The sequence below is a fragment of the Macaca mulatta genome, chromosome 11, assembly GCF_049350105.2.
Source record: "Macaca mulatta isolate MMU2019108-1 chromosome 11, T2T-MMU8v2.0, whole genome shotgun sequence".
Lineage (NCBI taxonomy): Eukaryota > Metazoa > Chordata > Mammalia > Primates > Cercopithecidae > Macaca > Macaca mulatta.
The window spans coordinates 92,050,887-92,073,120 of NC_133416.1; the positions used below are offsets into that span (position 1 = coordinate 92,050,887).

At 34.3% G+C, this 22,234-nt stretch overlaps 1 protein-coding gene across 1 annotated transcript in view; it reads right to left on the reverse strand.

The window, feature by feature from the left end:
• The window catches only part of SLC6A15 (solute carrier family 6 member 15), a 52,682-nt gene that overhangs the window by 10,335 nt on the left and 20,113 nt on the right, over window positions 1-22,234 (reverse strand). Inside the window, exons 2-8 of the mRNA XM_015152362.3 lie at window positions 21,518-21,995; window positions 15,933-16,090; window positions 15,457-15,583; window positions 13,888-14,069; window positions 6,463-6,573; window positions 2,403-2,644; window positions 1,919-2,111 (exon numbers count right to left, since the gene is read on the reverse strand). Coding sequence (XP_015007848.2) covers window positions 1,919-2,111; window positions 2,403-2,644; window positions 6,463-6,573; window positions 13,888-14,069; window positions 15,457-15,583; window positions 15,933-16,090; window positions 21,518-21,806 — 1,302 coding nt within the window. The 5' untranslated portion in view covers window positions 21,807-21,995. The remainder of the gene's footprint in view (window positions 1-1,918; window positions 2,112-2,402; window positions 2,645-6,462; window positions 6,574-13,887; window positions 14,070-15,456; window positions 15,584-15,932; window positions 16,091-21,517; window positions 21,996-22,234) is intronic.

A 22,234-nucleotide genomic window follows, 5' to 3' on the forward strand; every position in this document is an offset into this window, starting at 1 on the left:
GAATAATAATTAAACATTCGCTCTATATCTCAGTTACAATGAGGAGAAAAGAACTCTGAATAATGTCCAGGGCTGCTGGAAATAGACATGCTCACATCAGCTCTTAACCTGATGAATCATGTTGTCATTCTCAGAACTCGGATTTAATGAGATCAAGCAGATCCAAATAATGAAATTTTGTGTATAATTACTAAGCAGAGTACACGACTGTGTTGTATATACTATTTCACAAGACTCCTAGAATGAAAAATTATATTAAAGAATACATAATATGTTTGGTTTTTTTAAAGCTTATGAATATGAATAGTGACATATTATCATAGACATATAAATACATATATATATATATAAACTATTTCTGGCTCATATACATAAAGATTTTAAAAATTTGGTTTTACCTTACCTCAAAGTGGCTCAATCAATTGTTATAAAATATATATATATACTATGAATAATAAACTTGTTTTAAGAGAAAACTGCAAATGCAAAATAAAAGGATGTGAACAGAATAAGTAGATCATAAAAAGCCAATTTTTAATTTAAAAAATCTGTATCTTTACATTTTTTACTTCTGATATTCCTACCTCCCTGATTTAAAAAAAAAAAAAAGTTGGGCTGGTTTTCATAATTCAGGAGACACAATGAATTTCCAGACCAAACTAATAACAAAATGAATTAAAAGACAGATACTCCAATTGGGCAGGAAGAAATTTACTTACTTGCCAATATTAATGTTAGCTTATTTTTACAAATATCACAAATATTGAGTTGTAAAATAACAACTTACTTCGTCTAACTGTACCTATAACCAAACTTCAAGTTGATTGTGTCGTCTCATAAAGATAGATGAGAATTAAAAAAACAAAACTTTGAATAGTACATTAGTAATTAATTAAATATTTCCTTGAGAAATTCAAGGTTTTTCTATTAATGATGGCTTTACGTTTTTAATGAATAATATCCACACATGATTCTTTACATTAGTCTCAAGTACATTTAACTATCTTAAAGCAAATAGTGACTAATTTCCCATTATATTTCCCTTTTTGACATACAGGAGACAGTGGCAGCCAATACAAGCACATTTATTAACGCTGACCTTTTTCTTACTTAATACAACATAGCTAAGAAAAAGAACTTGATCAGTCGGGCACAGTGGCTCAGAACTGTAATCCCAGCACTTTGGGAGGCAAAGGCAGGCAGATCATGAGGTCAAGAATTTGAGACCAGCCTGGCCAACATGGTGAACCCCCTTCTTCCATCTCTATTAAAATTACAAAAATTAGTTGGATGTGGTGGTATATGCATGTAATCCCAGCTACCCGGGAGGCTGACCAGGAGAACTGCTTGAACCTGGGAGGCAGAGGATACAGTGAGCCAAGATCGCACCACTGCACTCCAGCCTGGGCGACAGAGTGAGACTCTGGCTAAAAAAACAAAAAACAAACAAACAAACAAACAAAAAAAAACAAAAAAAAAAAAAACCTTGATCATGACTTGTGGAACGCAACAACTAAAATTTCTATTTTAAATATTATTCATGCATCAAAGCAATCATATGATGTATATGTAAATGAGAGCCATAATTCTAATTCTATATTGAATATTATAGCAAGAAAGATTTCAGACTGATCATCATTCTATGATGAAAATCACTTTATATTCATATTTTAAATTATTGTGGCTCAATCAATGAAATAACTTTTTAAAATAAAGCAAATCTTTACCATTTAAGAAAACATATTCTCTAAAATTAAGAATGTAAATTGTGAAAGCCTTACAATGCCCAGGAGCTTCTCTGGGCATTTTAAGAGCTTCCTCGGGCATTTGAAGACCCTTTTCCTGAAGGGAGTCTGCTGGATAATGCATATTTCAACTGAATGATAATTATTTTATTGCTCAAACATGGCTTACTAACTTTATTTAGCTCTTCTTCAATTTGGCAGGAATTGAGATGAAGAGCAGGAAACTCTTCTTCTTTCACTTTTTGAATGATGTCATAAACTAAATGATAATCTTCTGCAGTAACTGCTGAAAGGTTGATATGATGGGGAATAATATCCTGACTAATGTTTCCCATTTTCAAAAATTTCATGATCATCTCTGAATTTCTGAAAAATAAAACAACATACAAATGAGCACATAAGAGTTCTTTGGTGTATAGTTTGTAAACGACTATGCCATTATAAGCTAATGAATGAGCAATGTTCCCACACAAAGACATGATTAATGTTTGAGGTGATGACTATCCCAATTACCCAAATTTGACCATTATACATTGTATGTTTGTGTCCAACTATCACGTGTATCTCATAAATATGTATAGCTATCATGTATCAGTAAAATTATAAATAACAAAATAAAAACTAAGAAAAAAGGCAAATGGAAATTAATATTCATACTGTATAATGCATTTCTCATTTATGACATTTGCTTTGAAGCCCAGAACTGCAAACACCACCAATGTTGCCAGGACAGAAGTGAAAAAATTGATGAAGGACACCAGGACAGCATCAAAGTGGCAGTTGTTGTCTCTCTTGTTGTAGCTTGAAAAGGCAATGACACCACCAAATCCCAGACCTAAGGCAAAGAATACTTGAGTAGCAGCTTCTCTCCAGACCTTGGGCTCCAGCATTATTTCAAGCTGTTTAAAAATAAACATAATAGAATAAGCTACAAAATAATATTTCAGAATAATTAATTTTTATAGAATTTACTGTTTCAATATATTACAATGATATTTATGCAGCCAAAGGTTATTTAAATCGGGAAATAATATATTCTTAAGCATAAATAAACATCTATTTTTAGGAAACAATTATGAGTAAGCTAGTTTATTAATCCTTTACATGGAGATTTTAAGTACATGGGGATTTTCCACTTACATGGTGGTTTTTAAATATTTTAAGAATATGAAAGGGAATATGAAATGAGAATATGAAGAAAAATTAGTTATCTTCAGTAATTTCCCATTATGTCTTTTTTCTTTCCATAGCAAAACAGGTCAATTACCAATAAAAGTTAAGAGTTGCTTCACTAACACTCCATGTTTTGTGTTTTCTGCTGTTAATCTAATGGTTGAAGCAGAAAACGATTATAAACTTGTTAGAGTTGAACTATTTGTACTTTGCATATTCACATATGTATTCTTCATTCATTTAAAAGTCTACTAAAAGATTTTTCTTTGAAAATAGAGTAAATTCATCTATATTGTCTATAAGATACTCTTTCAGATCCAAAGTTCTGACACTGAACAGATATTAAATATTGAACAGATATTTCATGCGGTTGTGCTTTATGTCTTAGATAATTATCACTGTATATAATCAAAACTTAAATGAAACAATTCAGATCAGCCATGTGTGGCACAGACCTCAATACATCAAAACAGTTCAGTTTGATTTCAGTAATAATAGTGTTTAAATTGGCATTTTATCTCTTTTTACCATTACAATCAAATTGCCTTTATTGAGAGCAATGTCAAACATGGCTAAGAACATGAGTTCTACAGAGAGTTTCAGATTCTGATTCTGCCATTTAGTAATTTTACAATAGTGCAACCAATGGCAAATGACGTGTCCTCTCTGAGTTTCAGCTTCTTCAACAGAAAGATCAGAATAATAAGAAGGGTACCACTTACCACGGTGCCTACCACACTCTAAAAATGCTCAGTAACCGATAACATAGACGAGCTATAGTGGCAAACACACTGAAAAGCATTTTATGTGGCTTAATTCTTTTAGTATTCACAACAACCCATGAAGTTGTTGCTACTTTTACCTGAGTCTTAGGAAGGTTATGTAACTTGCCTAAGGTTACACAGCAGCTCTGAGGTAGAGATGAAATAAGAACACAGGTAGATTCCAAAATCCATATTCTCTCAAACAATAGGATGTATTGCTTCAACTAATTTTGGTTATTAAAATCTATGAAATATGCTTATTAAACATAATCATGATTATCTTCATCATTTATGAGCAATTAACATATGCATATTGTTTACTGGCCATTGCTACATCATATTCTATTAAAATACACTCAATTGTCTATCTCTATTTTTCCCACTAGATGGCAGAAAAGACCTATTTACTAAAGACCTTGCCAGCATCCCTTCCAATCTCTGACCTAAACCTCCACTCACTGTTTCAGGAGTATTGGATGTGCTTACATACTTTCTCCCCTACACAAACAATGTAATTTTTAAAAAAAATTACAACTACTTCTCATATTGAGTATCACATCCTACAGAAATGTAATAGAGTCTTATCAACACTCAATGAAAAGTTAGCTGAAGGAAAATTAAAATTTTTTTTTTTTTTTTTTTTTTTTTGAGACGGAGTCTCGCTCTGTCGCCCAGGCTGGAGTGCAGTGGCCTGATCTCAGCTCACTGCAAGCTCCGCCTCCCGGGTTCACGCCATTCTCCTGCCTCAGCCTCCCGAGTAGCTGGGACTACAGGCGCCCGCCACCTCGCCCGGCTAGATTTTGTAGTTTTAGTAGAGACGGGGTTTCACTGTGTTCACCAGGATGGTCTCGATCTCCTGACCTCGTGATCCACCCATCTCGGCCTCCTAAAGTGCTGGGATTACAGGCTTGAGCCACCGCGCCCGGCCGGTAGAAAATTAACATTTTAATAGTGATCCCCAGTCTAGGTAAAAAATGTTAATTCATGCTGCAGTTTTCAGTACTGGGACTATATATAATTATTATGTATAAGCATTTAAATTCTAAAATATCTAGTTAAATGTTTAGAATTTTGTCAGAAGCAATTGTCAGTTTAGAAAGAGAATATATTCTAGAAATTCACACAGAACTTTGGTTGTCTTGAACTCAGAAAACATTTTCTTCAATATTATACATATAAGTATTTTTGGTCATTAAGTATGGCCCATTTGTAGCAGATTTAAATTATAGTGTGGCTGAAACTCATAAATCTTAACTAGTTGTTCACAAAGAAGTTCCAAGAACTCTAAATGTTAAACAGGACATTTGAAGTAGCTGAGAAAACCAGACACCAGTGTCAGCATTTTTGCTACTACAGAATGAATACCAACTCAAAACCAGACGCACAAAGAACACAGCTTCTTTTACGCAGTATCAAGGCAGCTGCCAGGAGTGACAAAGAATTCCAGAGAAGCTAATCCCTTCTGCCCAAATCTCACAGCACAATGCTGCCTGCACATTCATCCTTCAGATAACTTTTAATTCCTAAACTAATTTTGAAATCATATCTTTAGACAGTTTCATCTTTATGTCTGCCTATGATAGCATTAGCAAACTAATAATGGGGATCACCTTCATTTCAGTGAATTTTTTATATATATACATATATACACACACACACACACACATATATATACTATCAAAAACTTATTTGTTTCCTGTTAAATCAATATAAGAAGTTATGATTAAGTCCACAGTTATGATTAACCAGGTTAAATGTGCCTAGTGTTGAGTTTGGCTCTACTAAGTTGCATGATGGATTATAAGTTCTGAGCCCTTGATGGCGTCTAATGAGAATTTTCCTAAAATATATATGCATCTATAGAAGTTACAGAATTTCACAATCTGATCACTATATTCTTCCAGAAGATACAAAACTACAAAACCTCAAAAAAAAGTCACTAAGAAAAGAAAACACTAATTTTCTCTGAGAGAGTATTTTAGGGTTCTTAATCTTATTTTAGGGTCCATGGATTCTAGATGATCGGTCAACCTCCGGATACACTAAGCAAATTAATATGTTCACTACTTTTTTTTGGTAAGAAAATCCTCGTCACTTTTTGAAATGGGTCCATAACACAAAAAGATTAAAAAGCACTAGAAGAAAGGGGGAAAGAGTAAATGAAGACTGAAAAATTGCAGTTAACTCAGTATAAAAATTAGAAACAGGCCGGGCGCGGTGGCTCAAGCCTGTAATCCCAGCACTTTGGGAGGCCGAGGCGGGCGGATCACAAGGTCAGGAGATCGAGACCACGGTGAAACCCCGTCTCTACTAAAAATACAAAAAATTAGCCGGGCGCGGTGGCGGGCGCCTGTAGTCCCAGCTACTCAGGAGGCTGAGGCAGGAGAAAGGCGGGAACCCGGGAGGCGGAGCTTGCAGTGAGCCGAGATCGCGCCACTGCACTCCAGCCTGGGCAACAGCGTGAGACTCCGTCTCAAAAAAAAAAAAAAAAAAATAGAAACAAATTTATTATAAAAGAGGGATTTTTGAAGTAGAAATAGTGGTAGCCTCACTCTAAAATCAAAATGGGATCTAGAAAATGGAGATTAATGGCTATAATTATACATAAAAAAATGCTGGTTTTTCTAGACTGGTTAAAAATTATATTTTAAAAGTTTAATGTACATATATTAGAACAATTATTCCTTAAACATAACTTAACTTAAACATAACTAGAACATTTTACCAATAAACATAAAGCTTTCATGATCATAAGCCTTAAATAGAAATACGGTACATACCTTAGGGGTAAACATGTGGCGAATTCCGTCAATTGAACCATTTAAAAGGAATGCTCTGATGAGGAAGCATATAAGTACCACATATGGAAACAGAGAACTAAAATATACGATCTGCAAAGAAAGAAAAACAAAAATAAGTGAGATGCAATGACAATTATATTTTTATAGTTAAGATTTTATATGTTAGTTTCTGTACTTTGACAGTCACTGTTTCATGACAGGGTTAATAAAACTATTAATAACTTCTAAAACCATTTTTAAAGAATGGTTTATGAGTTGTGATTTGGCCTTAAGATTCTATCTGAGATGTAATTTAAATTTGAAAGATTCTATCTCCTTTGAAAAAATCCATAAGCTATGGTGTGGCTTCAACAGTGTTGATTCCTTATAGTCCATAAAACAAGAAATATTTCAGACAGAAATGAACAGGCACTAACTACCTAATGAATTCCTACTTTTTTGTTGTTGTTCTAAGTAGCAAAATAAAGTCCTATGTCTTTTTCTTTTAACCAAATTTTCATTGTGATTCTGTAAAGCTTTCAATGCAGCATTGTTCCTATGCTGCATCTTCCAGAACCCAAACAATCAAACGTGTAAAGATTTTACTTTCCGCTTCAGCAATTTTCACCATTAAACAGTTCACCAAATATTTATAATAGAAAAGGAAGTGTGCTACTCAGACAGTCACTGCCTCCTTGACATCATCCTCTGGAGGCCTAGTAGGTCTCTAAAATGTTTCAGATCCAGAAGGAAACTTCTGAATTTCCCTCAAAGCTGTTCCCACCCATCTCTATTTCAGAAAATGGCCCCACCCTCCATCCCACAGGTAAAGCCAAACATCTAGAAGTGGTTCTGGACCATTCATAATATTCTCCTATCTGAATTGCTGGCTGCCCCTTGGTTTATGTCTTTCCCTGCTTAAAACACTCCAGGAATTTCTAATGCCATTGGAGTGAAGTGCTGATTCCACCCTCTGGCCTGCAAAGCCTTACGCCACAGTGCCTGCCTGCCTGCCCACCACTCTTCCCATGGAGCTCTGGCCACGCGGGCCCTTGCTATCCTGTGAGTCTACCAAGCTCAGCCAGCCTTAGGGTGCAGGGCTGCACCTTCCTTCAGAAGCACCTCTTCCTTATTTGCAGATGACTTGCTCTTCCTTACTATTTTAGTCTCATCTTCGTCTTCTCCCTGAGGTCTTCCCTGACTACCCAAAATAAGGGGACGCCTCTTTCCATCCTCTCTTCTCCCATCTGTCCCTGCCAACCCTCAGTGATATTACCTGGGTTTGTTGTTGTTCTTTAGAGTACTTAGCACTTTTGGCATTTTATTTATGTGTTTCTGTGTTTATTTTTTGTATCTTCTACCAGGCTAAAAGCTAGTGAGGGTAAAGATCTTTTCTGTTTACTACCAAATCCCACACACCTAACACAGTTGCTGACATAGTAACTCTAGAATATGTATCTGTGGAAGGAAGGAATGGAAGGAGAATGGGAACAATGGAGGAAAAAGTGTCATAGCAAATGATGCCTCCGGGCAGGTAAGAGATACTGAATTCAGTAATAACTACAAACAACATAAACATAAGGCAACACAATAAGGGGCACTTTCTCTCTCTCTTTTACCCACTTAAGAATCATATTTAAACACGTGGCACACTCTAAGGAAAAAATATGGATAAAATGTCAGCATACTTTGGAACTCAATATTTTAAAACTAAATTATATTTTAACTTAATTAGTTGTAATGAACATAATTTTTTAATAATTTCAAATTGGTTTAATCCTTTGATTAATCCTTCACTCAAATTTTTTGATTTTTTAAAAAAATCAGAATGCTTTCAGATGGATTTTTTTCATTCTCCCTGCCTACTTCTGGCATTCATTAAATTTGGCAGTTGCCTTGATCTCACTTGAATTAAAGTTATCACCTTTATGATTCTTCTTCACAAATGTTGAGGCTAGCCAGAAATATGGATTTACTTTTGAACAATAGCTTGTTTTTACCTTTTTTTTTTTTTTTTTTTTTTTTTTTTTTGAGGCGGAGTCTCGCTCTGTCGCCCAGGCTGGAGTGCAGTGGCGCCATCTCGGCTCACTGCAAGCTCCGCCTCCCGGGTTCACGCCATTCTCCTGCCTCAGCCTCCGGAGTAGCTGGGACTACAGGCGCCCGCCACCGCGCCCGGCTAATTTTTTGTATTTTAGTAGAGACGGGGTTTCACCGTGTTAGCCAGGATGGTCTCGATCTACTGACCTCGTGATCCGCCCGCCTCGGCCTCCCAAAGTGCAGGGATTACAGGCGTGAGCCACCGCGCCCGGCCCTGTTTTTACCTTTTAAAACGAAACTCAAATGTACTGCTTTATTAATTCTACTTTTATATAAGTGTAATGAAGATTATACATTATAAAGTCTAGTTAGATTATGATTTTATCCAATAAAATATACCTTTTTAATTTTATATTTTATCTTTATATTTTTAATATAATTTCTAATTAGGTACTAAGAAAAGATTCTTCCTGTACTCATATTATTCCAGGCTAAAATATTCTAATCTATCCTTAGTATGTCCCTCTTCCTCAAATCCCGTAAACCAACTGATCACCACACCCAGCTAATTCTACCACAGAAATCTCACATCTGTCCCTTTGCTTCCCCTCTCAATAGCACAATACCTTTCAGTATGAAAACAGTTTCCTGCTCATCTTGCCTCCAGATTCTGTTAGCTTTCCTCTGCATCCCAGAAATCCATCTTTCACACTTGCCAGAGTGATCTTTCTAAAAATCTGGTGCTGTCACTGAACTATTTAAAATCCTCAAATGTTCCACACTGTTTGCTAGGTAACAGCCCATCATTTTACAAGAGTTCACAGATCCTTCAATATCATCAACCAATTTGCATATCATCCTTCATCTTCCACAAGCTGCACAAGTTGTATGTAAAAGTCACACAGAAATACTCAGCAGTCGTTGAGCTTTGCACATGCTGTTATCTGTGCCTACACACAGTTCTCTGTGAACTTGCTGGTGAACTTCTCTTCAACCATCAAACCCTGCTCCAAAATTTACATCCCCTGTGAAGCCTTCTTCCTAATCCAGTTTAATTACAATTGCTGACTCTACACTATCACACACTTTCTTTTTTCTTTCTTTCTTTTTTTTTTTTTTTGGAGACCGAGTCTCACTCTGTCGCTGAGGGTGGAGTGCCGTGGTGCAGTCTCAGCTCACTGCAACCACTGCTTCCCAGGTTCAAGTGATTCTTTTGCCTCAGCCTCCCGAGTAGCTGGGATTACAGGCACCTGCCACCATGCCCGGCTAATTTTTTGTATTTTAGTAGAGACGGAGTTTCACTGTTTTGCCCAGGCTAGTCTCAAACTCATGAGCTCAGGCAAGCCACCTGCCTCGATCTCCAAAAGTGCTGGGATTACAGGCGTGAGCCACCGCCTGGCCACTATTACACACTTTCTATGTGCTTCTGTTACTCTACTTAGTCTGTTCTAATCATCATTACAATATGTTGTACTATTGTTGTTCAATAATATAATACTAAAATATATTGCACATTAAGATAAGACTTATAGGAATTTAAGTTTTTCTTCTTGTACACAATTCACTCATTGATTATGGGTTCCATGAGGACAGACTGTGGCCTCATAGGCATATCCATCAGTGCCTGACAAACAGCAGATATTCAAATACATTGTTCATTGAGATAGGATTTACAGGAATTTGAGGTTTTCTTCCTGCACATAATTCCTAAAATTGCAAGCTTATCTTTATTCTGCAGTATTTTGAAAATTATATTCTAATTATATGTCCAGATATTTTGATTTTCATTTATTAATTCAACAAACATTTAAATTCTTAAGAACACTGATCTGTATTCAATAAAACTCTAACACAGTTTCATAGTAAGTTACAAGAACATTTCAAGCCCACAAAATGGAGAAAAATAAGTCAGTATTTCAAACATTTAAGTGATATTAAGAAGGCAACCCATCAATTGTATTCCTCTGTGAGCAGGTAAGAGGACAAAATATTTCATTATTAAATTCCATGATTTAAAAAGATATGTCTTAGGAGTCAGCAGGTTACATAAATATCTGTGTCATTTTTAAACACAAATTATTTGCATCCGGTCATATGGCTCTAATCTTATTAGACCAAAATAGCCAGTTGCATAATATTATTAAAATGAGTTAAATTCAACCTACTGACTATATGTATACCAACCACTTTCTTGTTTCCATGCTTTATGTTTTGTAACTTGAAGTTATTTTATAAATGTGTTTATTGTTTGCTGCCTCTGCCACTATAATGGAAACTCCATGAGGACAGGCACATTGTTTACCTTGTTAGCTGTATTTCCTAAACTAGATCAGTGTCTAGAACATAGTAAATGCTTAATAAATATTTTCTCAAAATAATAATGAATGGGTGAATCATTCTTACTCATTGGCCAAGAAGTATACATGTTTAAAACTGGGAAATGATACAATGAAACATGTTCCTTTGACTGATTTTTAAGACCCCCCTGGGCCTTGACAACTGTTATGCCTGTAGAAGCAAGTATGTTAGTAAGAGAGACTATTTTATCATTCAAAAGATTGTATAAAACATGTATAAAACATTTTCATTTTACTAAACTGTTTAAAAAATCGAAAACATAAACCATTGTTTTACATATGTAAATGTTTATTATAAATATACCTTCAGAATGTATCATTCTTTTTGAAAATTTTATAGTCCAGTTTTAGCCCTGTCTATCATGTATTGGTTGCTTAATTCTGGCCAAATATTTATTTTTCCTGAGCTTGTCAACTTTGCAGTAAAATGGGGATAAAACACATAAATTATCTAGCTGACAGAAAGAATAAACAAGCTAATGTATGCACAGTATTCAGCATAGTAATAGTAACAATAGAAAAGTAGTCGGAGTAGAAAATACTACCTTAGAGTTCGAAGAAAGCTTGGAGCTGTTCATTTCTATCCTCCATATTTGAGACAGGCATCCCTTTATTAGATGCTATAACTAGGGCACATGCCACTTCTGTGTGACCACCTCCAATGATGCTGAGCTCTCTACCATTGAGGCAACTGATTTCATTATTGTCAAGTTTGATTCTTGAAAGGCCTTTCTTTCTTTGAAGGCTTACCACCATCACAACCTCCTCCATAATAGCCAATATTTGATCATAGTTTTGCTTTCTATGGTCACACAAAGCAGCCCTATTCTTCTTTTGTTTAACTATTTGAAGACTTTGATCACAGAGCTGAAAGTTCTCATAATAAAAAGGAAAATACAAGATTTCAGTAAAATCCAGTATTGCAGATGTGGTCCAACTGATATGTGCCTACCTAGCCCAAAGGACAATGTCCCTGTCATACCCCTCTTTTAAATCATGCAGTTTCCACTTAGCATTTTGCGGTATATGTATATGCATGTATGACTATGTGGTTTGACCAAGCACATCACCAGCTGACTCATTCTTCTTTTAGCTGCTAAATCCTCTAAGCTGTTTTTCCATGTCCTAGCCTTAAACAATATTTCTCTCTTCAGTACTTGTGACGCTGTTTATTTGGGGGCATTTTCTGTTTAGTAGGTAAACACAAAGCTTAACATTTAATTCCTCATGAAGTCATTCTTATTATACTTAACTCATTGTTTCAGATTGAGGAATTGTGACTATTTTGGCTTCCACATCTTTGCTCATATTACCTACAGCTTGCTTTCTCCCCATCAGTGCCTGTTAAATTCTTTCTTCAAATATTGCCCAAATACTAGTCTTTTCCTGAAGCATTCTCATTAAAATAATGAGTGTATGCACTAAATAAACTGTATTACATTTTCTATATAAATTTATACTATGTGACATGAGAAAAACAAGCCCAAGGTTCTGTGATAAGAAAAGGATGCATAGTTCTTTAAGTGATGCTAAGACACAGACTAAGAAGAAACAGAAACAAAACGTGGTAGTAACAGAACTTGAGTACAAGAGTTTTCGAGCTTCTCTGGATGACCACAGTTGGTTTTCTTTCTACCAAATGATATTATGTTAGGAATCATATCAATATGTTTAGGTCTTATTTAAGAATCTATTCCTTCATTTATAATGTGAGTGGAATGTGGTTCTGACGTAGTGGAAGACACACAATTGAACAATTTGAAGTTATTTAGTCATACAATACAATAACATTTGCCAAAGACTTAAAGATATTTAGATGTGTTATCAAGTATATTCACAAATTCAAAAGACAAAATGATACAGAGTTTCCTGCAGGAAGGTAAATGTAAAATCAGCTACAATTTACAAGTTAAAAAGTCACTAAAAATTTTAATTAAATATAAAGTAACAGGAAGCAAAGATGAATCAGACAGACTTCTGCCCTGAAAGAATTCACTAATTGTTGGGACTAGGACAGGGTGAGACATTATAGTGTTGTGTTAAAGAACACGGGCTCTAGATTTAGACAGACTTGCATTTGACTCCAAATACTAGAACTTAGTAGCCATGAAACTTTGGATAAGTCAACCTAATTTCTCAAGTCTGTTTATTTTAAATCTGTAAAATTGTTCTGAAAATCAAAATTACTTCTCAAGAGTTGTTTTTATAATTAAATGGGATAAAGCATAAAAAGTAGTTATCACAGTACCCAAAGCAAAATAAATTTGTAATAAATATTGGCTTCAATGATTGTTCTTACCATAATTATTGTCAGAAACATCTTTATCATCTATTATTATTATTATTATGACTACTTCTACTATTACTGCTACTACTACTAATACTATTGCCATTCCTGCTAGTATGTGATGATGAGTGGTAATAAGTTAGCCTGAAGTCAGAGTTATACTTTGAAAAGGAAAATGGCACAGCTGTACTGTTAAACGGCAGAGAGAAGAGTCAACAGTAAATTCTTGCTATGATCCAGCCAAGAGATATAGAGAGCTTTAGAATAATGGCTGTAATAATGAAAAAAAAAAAGTAATATGAAAGCAAAATAGTGAATAGCAATTACTTTCCTAGTGCATCCTTTAAAAATAACAACAAACAAGCTACCTAGAATTCACTTAATGTCTTTTTAAACCACAACCATTCTAATTTTCAATTTGCCTTAGAAGGAATGATACATTAGGGTTAATTGAATAAATGGCAAGAAGAAAGGACTTTTAAGTATTAAAAACATTTTAAAGATCTTGTTGAAATAAGGAAAGATTATAATTAACCTTAGATTTCATTATAAAACACTTATGTTTTTATTTGTCTTTTTAAAAATTTAAGCACACTTTTAAAGTGCCACTTTTCACTAATCTTTAACTACCTAGAATGAAGCGTTATGTGTGATTTGCCCACAGAAAATTTTAACAGAATTTGAGAGAGGGATGAATCCAGAAATGGTGATTAGCAGAAAAGAGAAGGGCTCTAACATACTAACTTTTCCAGAAGACTGAATGCCTTTGATCATAGCCAAGCAAACCATGACCCAGGCAGCCAACAAGCAGATGGTCATCTTCCAGTTTAAGCCCCCACTTTCAGAAATGGAACTTGAAATATTCAGTGCTTCCCTGTACCAGTAATAGGTGGTGGCAGAACTTTGTTCACATTCTGGTTCTACAACTGTAGAAAGAAAAGTAACACACAATTATTTCAGAATATAAAGAAAATGAGACAATTTTTTGTCCAATAAACCTGTAAGTGAATTCTTAATGCTTCCTAGAAAAGTACTACCATTGTATAGCAGCGTGTACATTCACAATGAACAATAAAATCTCAACTGTGCAACCAACAGAAATGTATCCTGTTAGATATTTCTTACGTAGTTCTGCAGTCAGAATATGTGAACTTCTTATCAAAGTGATTTTTATTTATTTATATTTTATTTTATTTTTATTTCTGAGACCGAGTTTTGCTCCATTGCCCAGGCTGGAGTGCAATGGCGCGATCTCCGCTCACCACAACCTCTGCCTCCCAGGTTCAAGTGAATCTCCTGCCTCAGCCTCCCAAGTAGTTGGGATTACAGACACCCACCACCAAAGCCAGCTAATTTTTGTATTTTTAGTAAAGATGTGGTTTCACCACATTGGCCAGATTGTTCTCAAACTCCTGACCTCAGGGGTTCCACCTGCCTCGGCCTCCCAAAGTGCTGGGATTACAGGCGTGAGCCACTGCACCCAAACCCTTATCAAAGTAATTTAAACAAATCAGGCTTATCACCCCTACTACCCCTGGAATTATGGGATTGCCTCCCTGGGTAAGCACTGTCAAATATGCTAGCTGCTGGCCAAGTTTTGCTTTTGAAATGAGGCCAATCTAAAGTGACATGGGTTACAAATGTGAAATTTGAACTAGATTTCAGATTCAGTATTGGAAATTATTGTGAATTATTATATTAATAATGTTTAGAGTAATTATATATTGAAATAATATTTTTATATATTAGATTAAGTAAAATATTTCATCTATTTCTTTTTACTTTCTTTCAACATGTTTACTTGAAAAATATAAACTATACTTGTGCATCAGAATCTATGTTTACTAGACATCACTACTATAGGTGACTGTTCTTTATAATATTTATATTATATTATGGGATTTAAAAAATGATGGGAAAAGTATGAAACAACAGAACCAAAGATATAAAGGCAACTATTTTCATTCAAATTCGTATTTCTGTCCCCTTTGTGTTAGTTTTAATGAAAATGTAAGGCATCAATCAGGGCCTACAAAATAAAGATTATCAAAGTTAATAAGTGAAGGCTTATAATACTTTACCCTAATATCATAGGGCATAGTAAAATAACTAGGAAAGAGCTAGAAAAACTAGATGGTCCCAAAAGTCTATCTCTAAGAGTATGTCAATCCTGAATGTGAGCAAAGTCTGTTATAATGATAATTTTGAATGATGTTTCTACATTATTTTTAAAAAGAAAATATCTCGAAAGCTTGTACCTTTGCCACTCTTATAATGCTTAAATACCAAAACACTATATTATACATATCTTACAAGTGTGTGAAGCATTTTTCACCAAAGGACACTGATCCCAAGGCAGGGGTTGCTGAAAAGACTGAGAAAAATAAAACAAACTCCAGCCAATGATGACGTTGTAGTAGAGAGCCACAAAATAGCACACCTGCAAAATAAAATGACATTCCATTAAACCTCTCATACCTCTTCCATTAAAACAATGAAATCAAATGCATAAAATGTTACTTAACATTTAAAAATCCTCTTCATTTTATTATTTATTTGGAACACATTATCTTTTCTAAAAAGTTAATGTCTTTCTCAGGACTTAGAACAGGCATTGACACCACCGAGCTATAGCAATATTTATAGTTAGTCCATATGCCAGTAATGTTTTCTAAAACATGGTAAAAGAGTTGTTTATTAACACACACTCCAAAGTTTCATTTAAAAATGAATTATATCATTTCAAACCCTATAAAGATTATAGCATACATCAACACCAGGAAACTTACAACACAACTTGCAAATCCAATCCCGCCCAGTTTAGGGCTTATGTAATTCCATACACCAATGCTGCCTCGCCGAATTCTTTGACCCACAGAGAGTTCCAGGAAAAAAAGGGGAATGCCTATTACCATAAGTAGTATTAAATATGGTAAAAGATATGCACCTAAAGAAACAAGAACAAAACATAGATTATATTTTTAATACTCACAGTAGAAAACACACTAATTCACTTTATCCCATTAAAGATATTTGAATTACTATATAGTGTCATTATGGAGAACTCTGAAGAGAACACAATTTCATTACTTTGCACTTTCTAGATTCTGAAACTTGAATTTGATTTCTACAAAAGGTTTCTGATAATAAAATAACTAGGATAAAATTAAGAATATTAATGAATAGCTTTAGTTTAAATTTATTTAAAGAGTAAAACAGTTTCATTTTCCATAAAAATAATTGATTATTTAAAATTCATTCTTTTCTGGGGCAGATTTCACAAACTCCTAGAAATCTTATTCACACAATGTTTATGAACTCATTTATTAAAATTTATGCAAACTCATTGAAATAATGCATTCTAAATCAGAAAAAATAGAGTGAATGAGATTTTATGGCATTAAAGTTGACTTTTATTTCCAAATAAAATACTGTCATGGAAGAAGAAATGTCTGCTTAGACTGAAAAATTTAAAAAACAAACAAACAAAAAAAAAAGCAAAATAATTTCTACCGGAGACAAATGTCATTTTTTTCCCATAAATACTACAGAAAAGAAGTATACAAAGAGTTTTTTGTTTTCCAAAATTATCAGAAAAGGCAGTGAGTCATTAAGAAACGAAAACATTTAATGTCTATTGTAAAAATGTATATGTTATTATCCTTATAATAAAGTTTCCATATTTTAAAAAGTATTTTTTAGTTAAATCACAAATTAAGATGTATGACTATGACTGGTGATTTTAAAAGGTACCTAAATAGTTTGACAGTGTTAATACAAGATTCTATTAACTGAATTATAAAAAGATAAATGTGAAACCTTTACTCATTTGTTTGTGTCTTTCTTTTCTTTTGGAGACAGGGTCTCACTCTGTCTCCAAAATCCAGGCTGAAGTACAGTGGTGTGAACACTGTTCACTGCAGTCTCAAACTACCCAGCTCAAGGGACCTTCCTGAGCCTGCGGAGGTCATTCCTACAAGAAGCTACATGTGCAAATTATTATTAAATAACCTCTTAGCTAAACTTTTTATATTCAATTTTTTAATCTGCAGTTTTGTCCAACTAGATACTGTTAAATGTAAAGGTCTTATAATCAATGGTAACTAATTCCTATTTTCTATAAAGAGCCTTTTATTATGCATTTCCTACATATTTATCATATGTTTAATGGCACTGAATAGATTTTTGAAGCATTCAAATTGTCTTAATGGAATATTTAGTGGAATACAAATATTTAGTGAATAACTGTCTTCAGCTGAAGCAGTGAAATAATGGATTTTTTCAAATTATTTATCTCAGCATCTGTATATCTCTGTAATAATGATTATATACAGGAATTTTCCCTACATAGTGGTTGCTACATAATCTGAACCTTCCTATGACTGATTTTCAGTCTTTCATTCTTAGTTGATTCTAACAAAACTACATATCAATGTAAAAATTGGATGCATGAGCTTAGAAAACAAAATTCTAGTTCTAAAATGATGAGTAACATTCAGCAACTGTTGACCTGAACGTTTTTCCCAAAGACTGAAAGTGAATTTTAACACCTGCATCAAATCTTAGATTATGAATGGGTTGTTTATATGCACGTGAATGAGTAAGAAAAGAGAGAGAAAGAATTATGACTGAACTCATTGGGGATTTTTTTTTCCAGTTATGTGTGTGTGATGTGCTGTTGGATACTTAGACTTTTCTTCTATCTCAAATTCTTCTATGCAAAACAGTATGAAGATCTCTTAAAGAACTAAAAGTAGATCTCCATTCAAGACAGCAAGCCCACTCCTAGATATCTACCCAAAGGAAAAAAAGTTATTATGTGAAAAAGATACTTGAGGCTGGGCATGGTGGCTCATGCCTGTAATCTCAGCACTTTGGGAGGCTGAGCCTGGCAGATTGCTTGAGCTCAGGAGTTCGAGACCAGCCTGGGCAACATGGTGAGACCCCTGTCTCTACTAAAAAAAAAAAAATCCAAAAGAAAAGAAAATAGCTGGGCATGGGATATGCGCCTGTAGTGCCAGCTACTTGGGAGGCTGAGGTGGGAAGATTGATTTTGAGTCCGGAGTGGGGGAGAGGTTGCAGTGAGCTGAGATCGTACCATTGCACTCTAGTCTGGGTGACAGAGTGAGACCTTGTCAAAAAAAAAGCCAAAAACAAAAAGGAAAAGACACTTACATGCATATATTTACAGCAGTACAATTCACAATTGCAGAGATGTGGAACCAACCTAAGTGTCCATCGATTAACGAGTGCATAAAAAAAGGTGATATTATACACCATATAGAATACTACTTAGCCATAAAAAGGAACAAACTAATGCCCTTCATATTAACTTGAATGGAGCTGGAGGCCATTATTCTAAGTGAAGTAACTTAGGAGTAGAAAACCAAAAGCTTTATGTTCTCATTCATAAGTGGGAGTTAGGCTATAAGTGTGCAAAGGCATATAGTATGATGTAATGGACTTTAGAGATTCAGAAGGGGAAGACTGAGATGGGGGATAGGGTTAAAAAACTACATATTATGTACAGTGTATGCTACTTGGGTGAGGGATGCATTAAAATCTCTGAATTCACCACTATATAATTCATTTATGTAACAAAAATCCACTTGTACTCCAAAAGCTATTGAAATAATTTTTCTTTTAAGCATGGCACTTTGGCATGCTGGGTACCTTGAACTAAAGGAAATTGGAAGGAACTCGGAAGCCAAGGCTTCCTGGCCTTTCCCTTTACTCCTGTCTCCCACTCTTTTTTTGTCCCTGAAGCAAGTCACAGACACAAGATTTTCACAAGATTTATTTTCCCTCAAGGTGGGTCATAGAAACTAGAATGTCTCTTCCCCAAAGCAAGCCACAACACCTAGAAAGCTCATTTTCTCTCTTTTCCCTTGAAGATCCTCATTCCAGAGAGGTCCTGTTTCATATCCAGGAGGAAGGAATGCTACTCAGAGAGGCCAAGAAGAATCTGAACAGACAGGATTTGCTGGGTTTGCTTCCTTTAGTCTATTCTCATTAGATCATACCCTTTTGTCCAAGTACATTTCTACATGGCTGCCTATTCTTCACATAATCTAAGCATAAAAACAGTTTTCCCTGAGTCTTTGGGTCTTCATTTCTGAAAGTTCTCATGTCGTGTAAGACTACGATTAAATAAATGTGTTATGCTTTAAATATATATATATTTGAACATTTACTATTTGCCAGCCACATTTCTAAACATATTACATGTAGCTATTAATTTATCCCTTACAAGAATCCTTGGAGAGAGATACAATTATTAACCCTATTTTACAGGGTGGAAACTAAGCCTGAACAAATGAGGTAGCCTGTGAAACGTCACATGGGTAGTGTGAAAAAGAACCAGGCTTCAAACAGTCAAATTGACTTCCAAACCTGATCTGGAAGTCTGTATATTATACCACATACTTCGCTTAAACATTGTGCTTTAAAAGGATAAAATCATTTGGAAATTAAACTTATATTGACTCTATTACTTTTTCTTTATTACTCAGAAAGTGCTTAAATGATTCATGAATAAGATTTTGATAGCCTGAGGCTGAGAACTATCTTCTTGTTGTTTAGCCAGAAGATATTCCTCCAACAATTAGAAGACTCAATGCCATACTGAATTTTGAGTGCAATCTTTGGTACTGTAACAACCATTCTAAAATGAAAAATCAGGTGGTATTTTATAATATGTATAGTACTGCTTTCTAATATTTCCATTTAGTAGAAAATAAATAATACTAGAAAGATATTTTGACTTTTTTAACATTTGGAAATAAGAAGGAGGAGCCATTTTTGCTAAGAACCCATTACTACATATAAAATCTTTCAGCACTCTCCAGCAAGACAGAAATTGTACAAAATGGAAGTCAACCTGACTTTTTAGCCAAATCAGCTATCCTCTTTAACAGTGTGGTCAATACCATTTACAAGGCAAAAAAGTCTCAAAACCAGAATTGATCTTCTGCTAGTCTTGGCAAATGGAATGATTTGTGAGAAACAAAAAGCAGGAGAGTACATAGTTGCTTACAGCTGACTTGATAAATAATTCATGTGTGAGGTTACTGGCTAGCTAAGGAGCTGCTCAGTATAGGGATGCACAGTGCATCACTGACTCTATGTATCGATCTTTACCTCTAAGGCAGATTTGCCAAATGGGCTATGTTTTCCAAACCTTTTGTTTTGTGCCTACTTGAATTAACTAAAAGATATCTTAAACATATTTTGTCACCATAACATCTTAGAGTTTCATGTTTCAGTGGCCAGGAAAAAATTTACATACGCATGGGTTTTATTATTTTATTTGATGCAGGGTTTATAGATTACAACTATATTAAAAATAAACCATATTTTTGCCCAGTCAATGAAATTATCACAAACTAGAATCAAATACCAAAATATTTGTTATATACTTTGTGTCCTGAAATGCATGGCATATGGAGTATTTTGGTTTCAGCCACATTTATTTTAACAGCATGTACATGTACATAAATAATAATATTTCATATATATATAATAACATTTCAATCCAATGTTAGATTAAATTCAGTTTGATTTTGGTATACTATGGAACTAGCATCATACATAAACAATTTTCTCTTTTGTAAAGTTTTTTCCCTAGACTTCTAAGATAATTTTTGCTAAATAAGCCTTTATAAGTACAAACACAGATATTAATAGCAAGAATAGCAATGATGTTGCAGATAATTTTGTTCAAAATTAAGGTTGCTAATTTCTTTAAAGTTGTCTTTGAAACTGAACATTGTTCCAAAATACCATGGAACTGGAAAGGAAATACATAAAATGCCTAAGGATGAAGAATGTCTAGCATTATATTATCTGTTTACATTCCTTCTACTGGGATTTAAATGTTCTTGTCAGCATTTGAAGATCATAATTATTCTAAATTACATATCATTTTTTATTTTTTGAAGAGTGAGGCAACTTAAAATTAAGAGTTAATAAATCATGGAGAGAAAATTCTCTATTTTCCTTCACCAGTATTGTCATATATCAGAAGCTTTAGATTATTCTTCAAAGGGAATAACTGACAGGCACAAATGATGCAATATTTGTTAGAAAAGTTTCATTCAGTAATTCAGAGATGTTTAATAAGCTTCCAGAGAAAGAAGTTGAGAATGTGTTACCCTTAAGCGATCCCAGAGTATTCACAGCAAGCCCATCTGCTCCTATGGAAACCTAATCCGAAAACATATCTGGGCTCACTTCCCACAAAGAAGTGGGTTTCTCTAGCTTTACAATGAAATTGAAAGTTTCAAAAATAATGAGACACAGCAATAATACGAGCTATTTGAGAAACCCAATTGCAATTCACTACAGTAATTTATCACTTAAAAAAATTACTTACCGCCCCCATTCTTCTGACATAGGTATGGAAATCGCCACACATTTCCTAAACCTACAGAAAATCCAACTTGGGCCAGGATGTATTGTAGCTTACTGTTCCAAGCTGGTCTTTCATCTTCGACTTCAGATCCTTCTTCAACATCTGTATCTTTCTCTTCCGGGCTATCAACAATTAGTTCACTTGTCTTAAAAGCATCATCAGCTGAGTCTTCATTGGAAAGAAGGTCTTTGACAGACTCAGTAACATCATCATCTAATTCTCTTTTTACCACCTTGCTATTTTTAGGCATTGGAAAGTATGGGAAGTATTAAAAAAAAAAAAAAAAAAAAACCAACTCCCTATGGCAAATGTGTTAATTCTGTTTTTCAAAACAATGTTACTTGATAGGAAGACCGAGGATGATATCAAATAAATCCTTGATTCAAGGTGATAAAGCCTTATGGATTCTGAATCCGTATGTCCAGTATTCTGTAGGTACCTGTAAAATTATAAGTTGAAATGTGATTATATTTAATGATGGAAAATATTTAAAATACAGAATTATTCTTTTTTATTTTTATGATAGAAACCCTTTCTACAGAGTATAAGATATGTAATTGTCTTTAGCATTTCAGAGCTTAATATTCCCATAAGTATGAGAATTGTAAAGCACGTATGAGCTTCAAATATAATTTTCTTAGCTAACATCCTCCTTCTTGCAAAAATCTCAGATATACT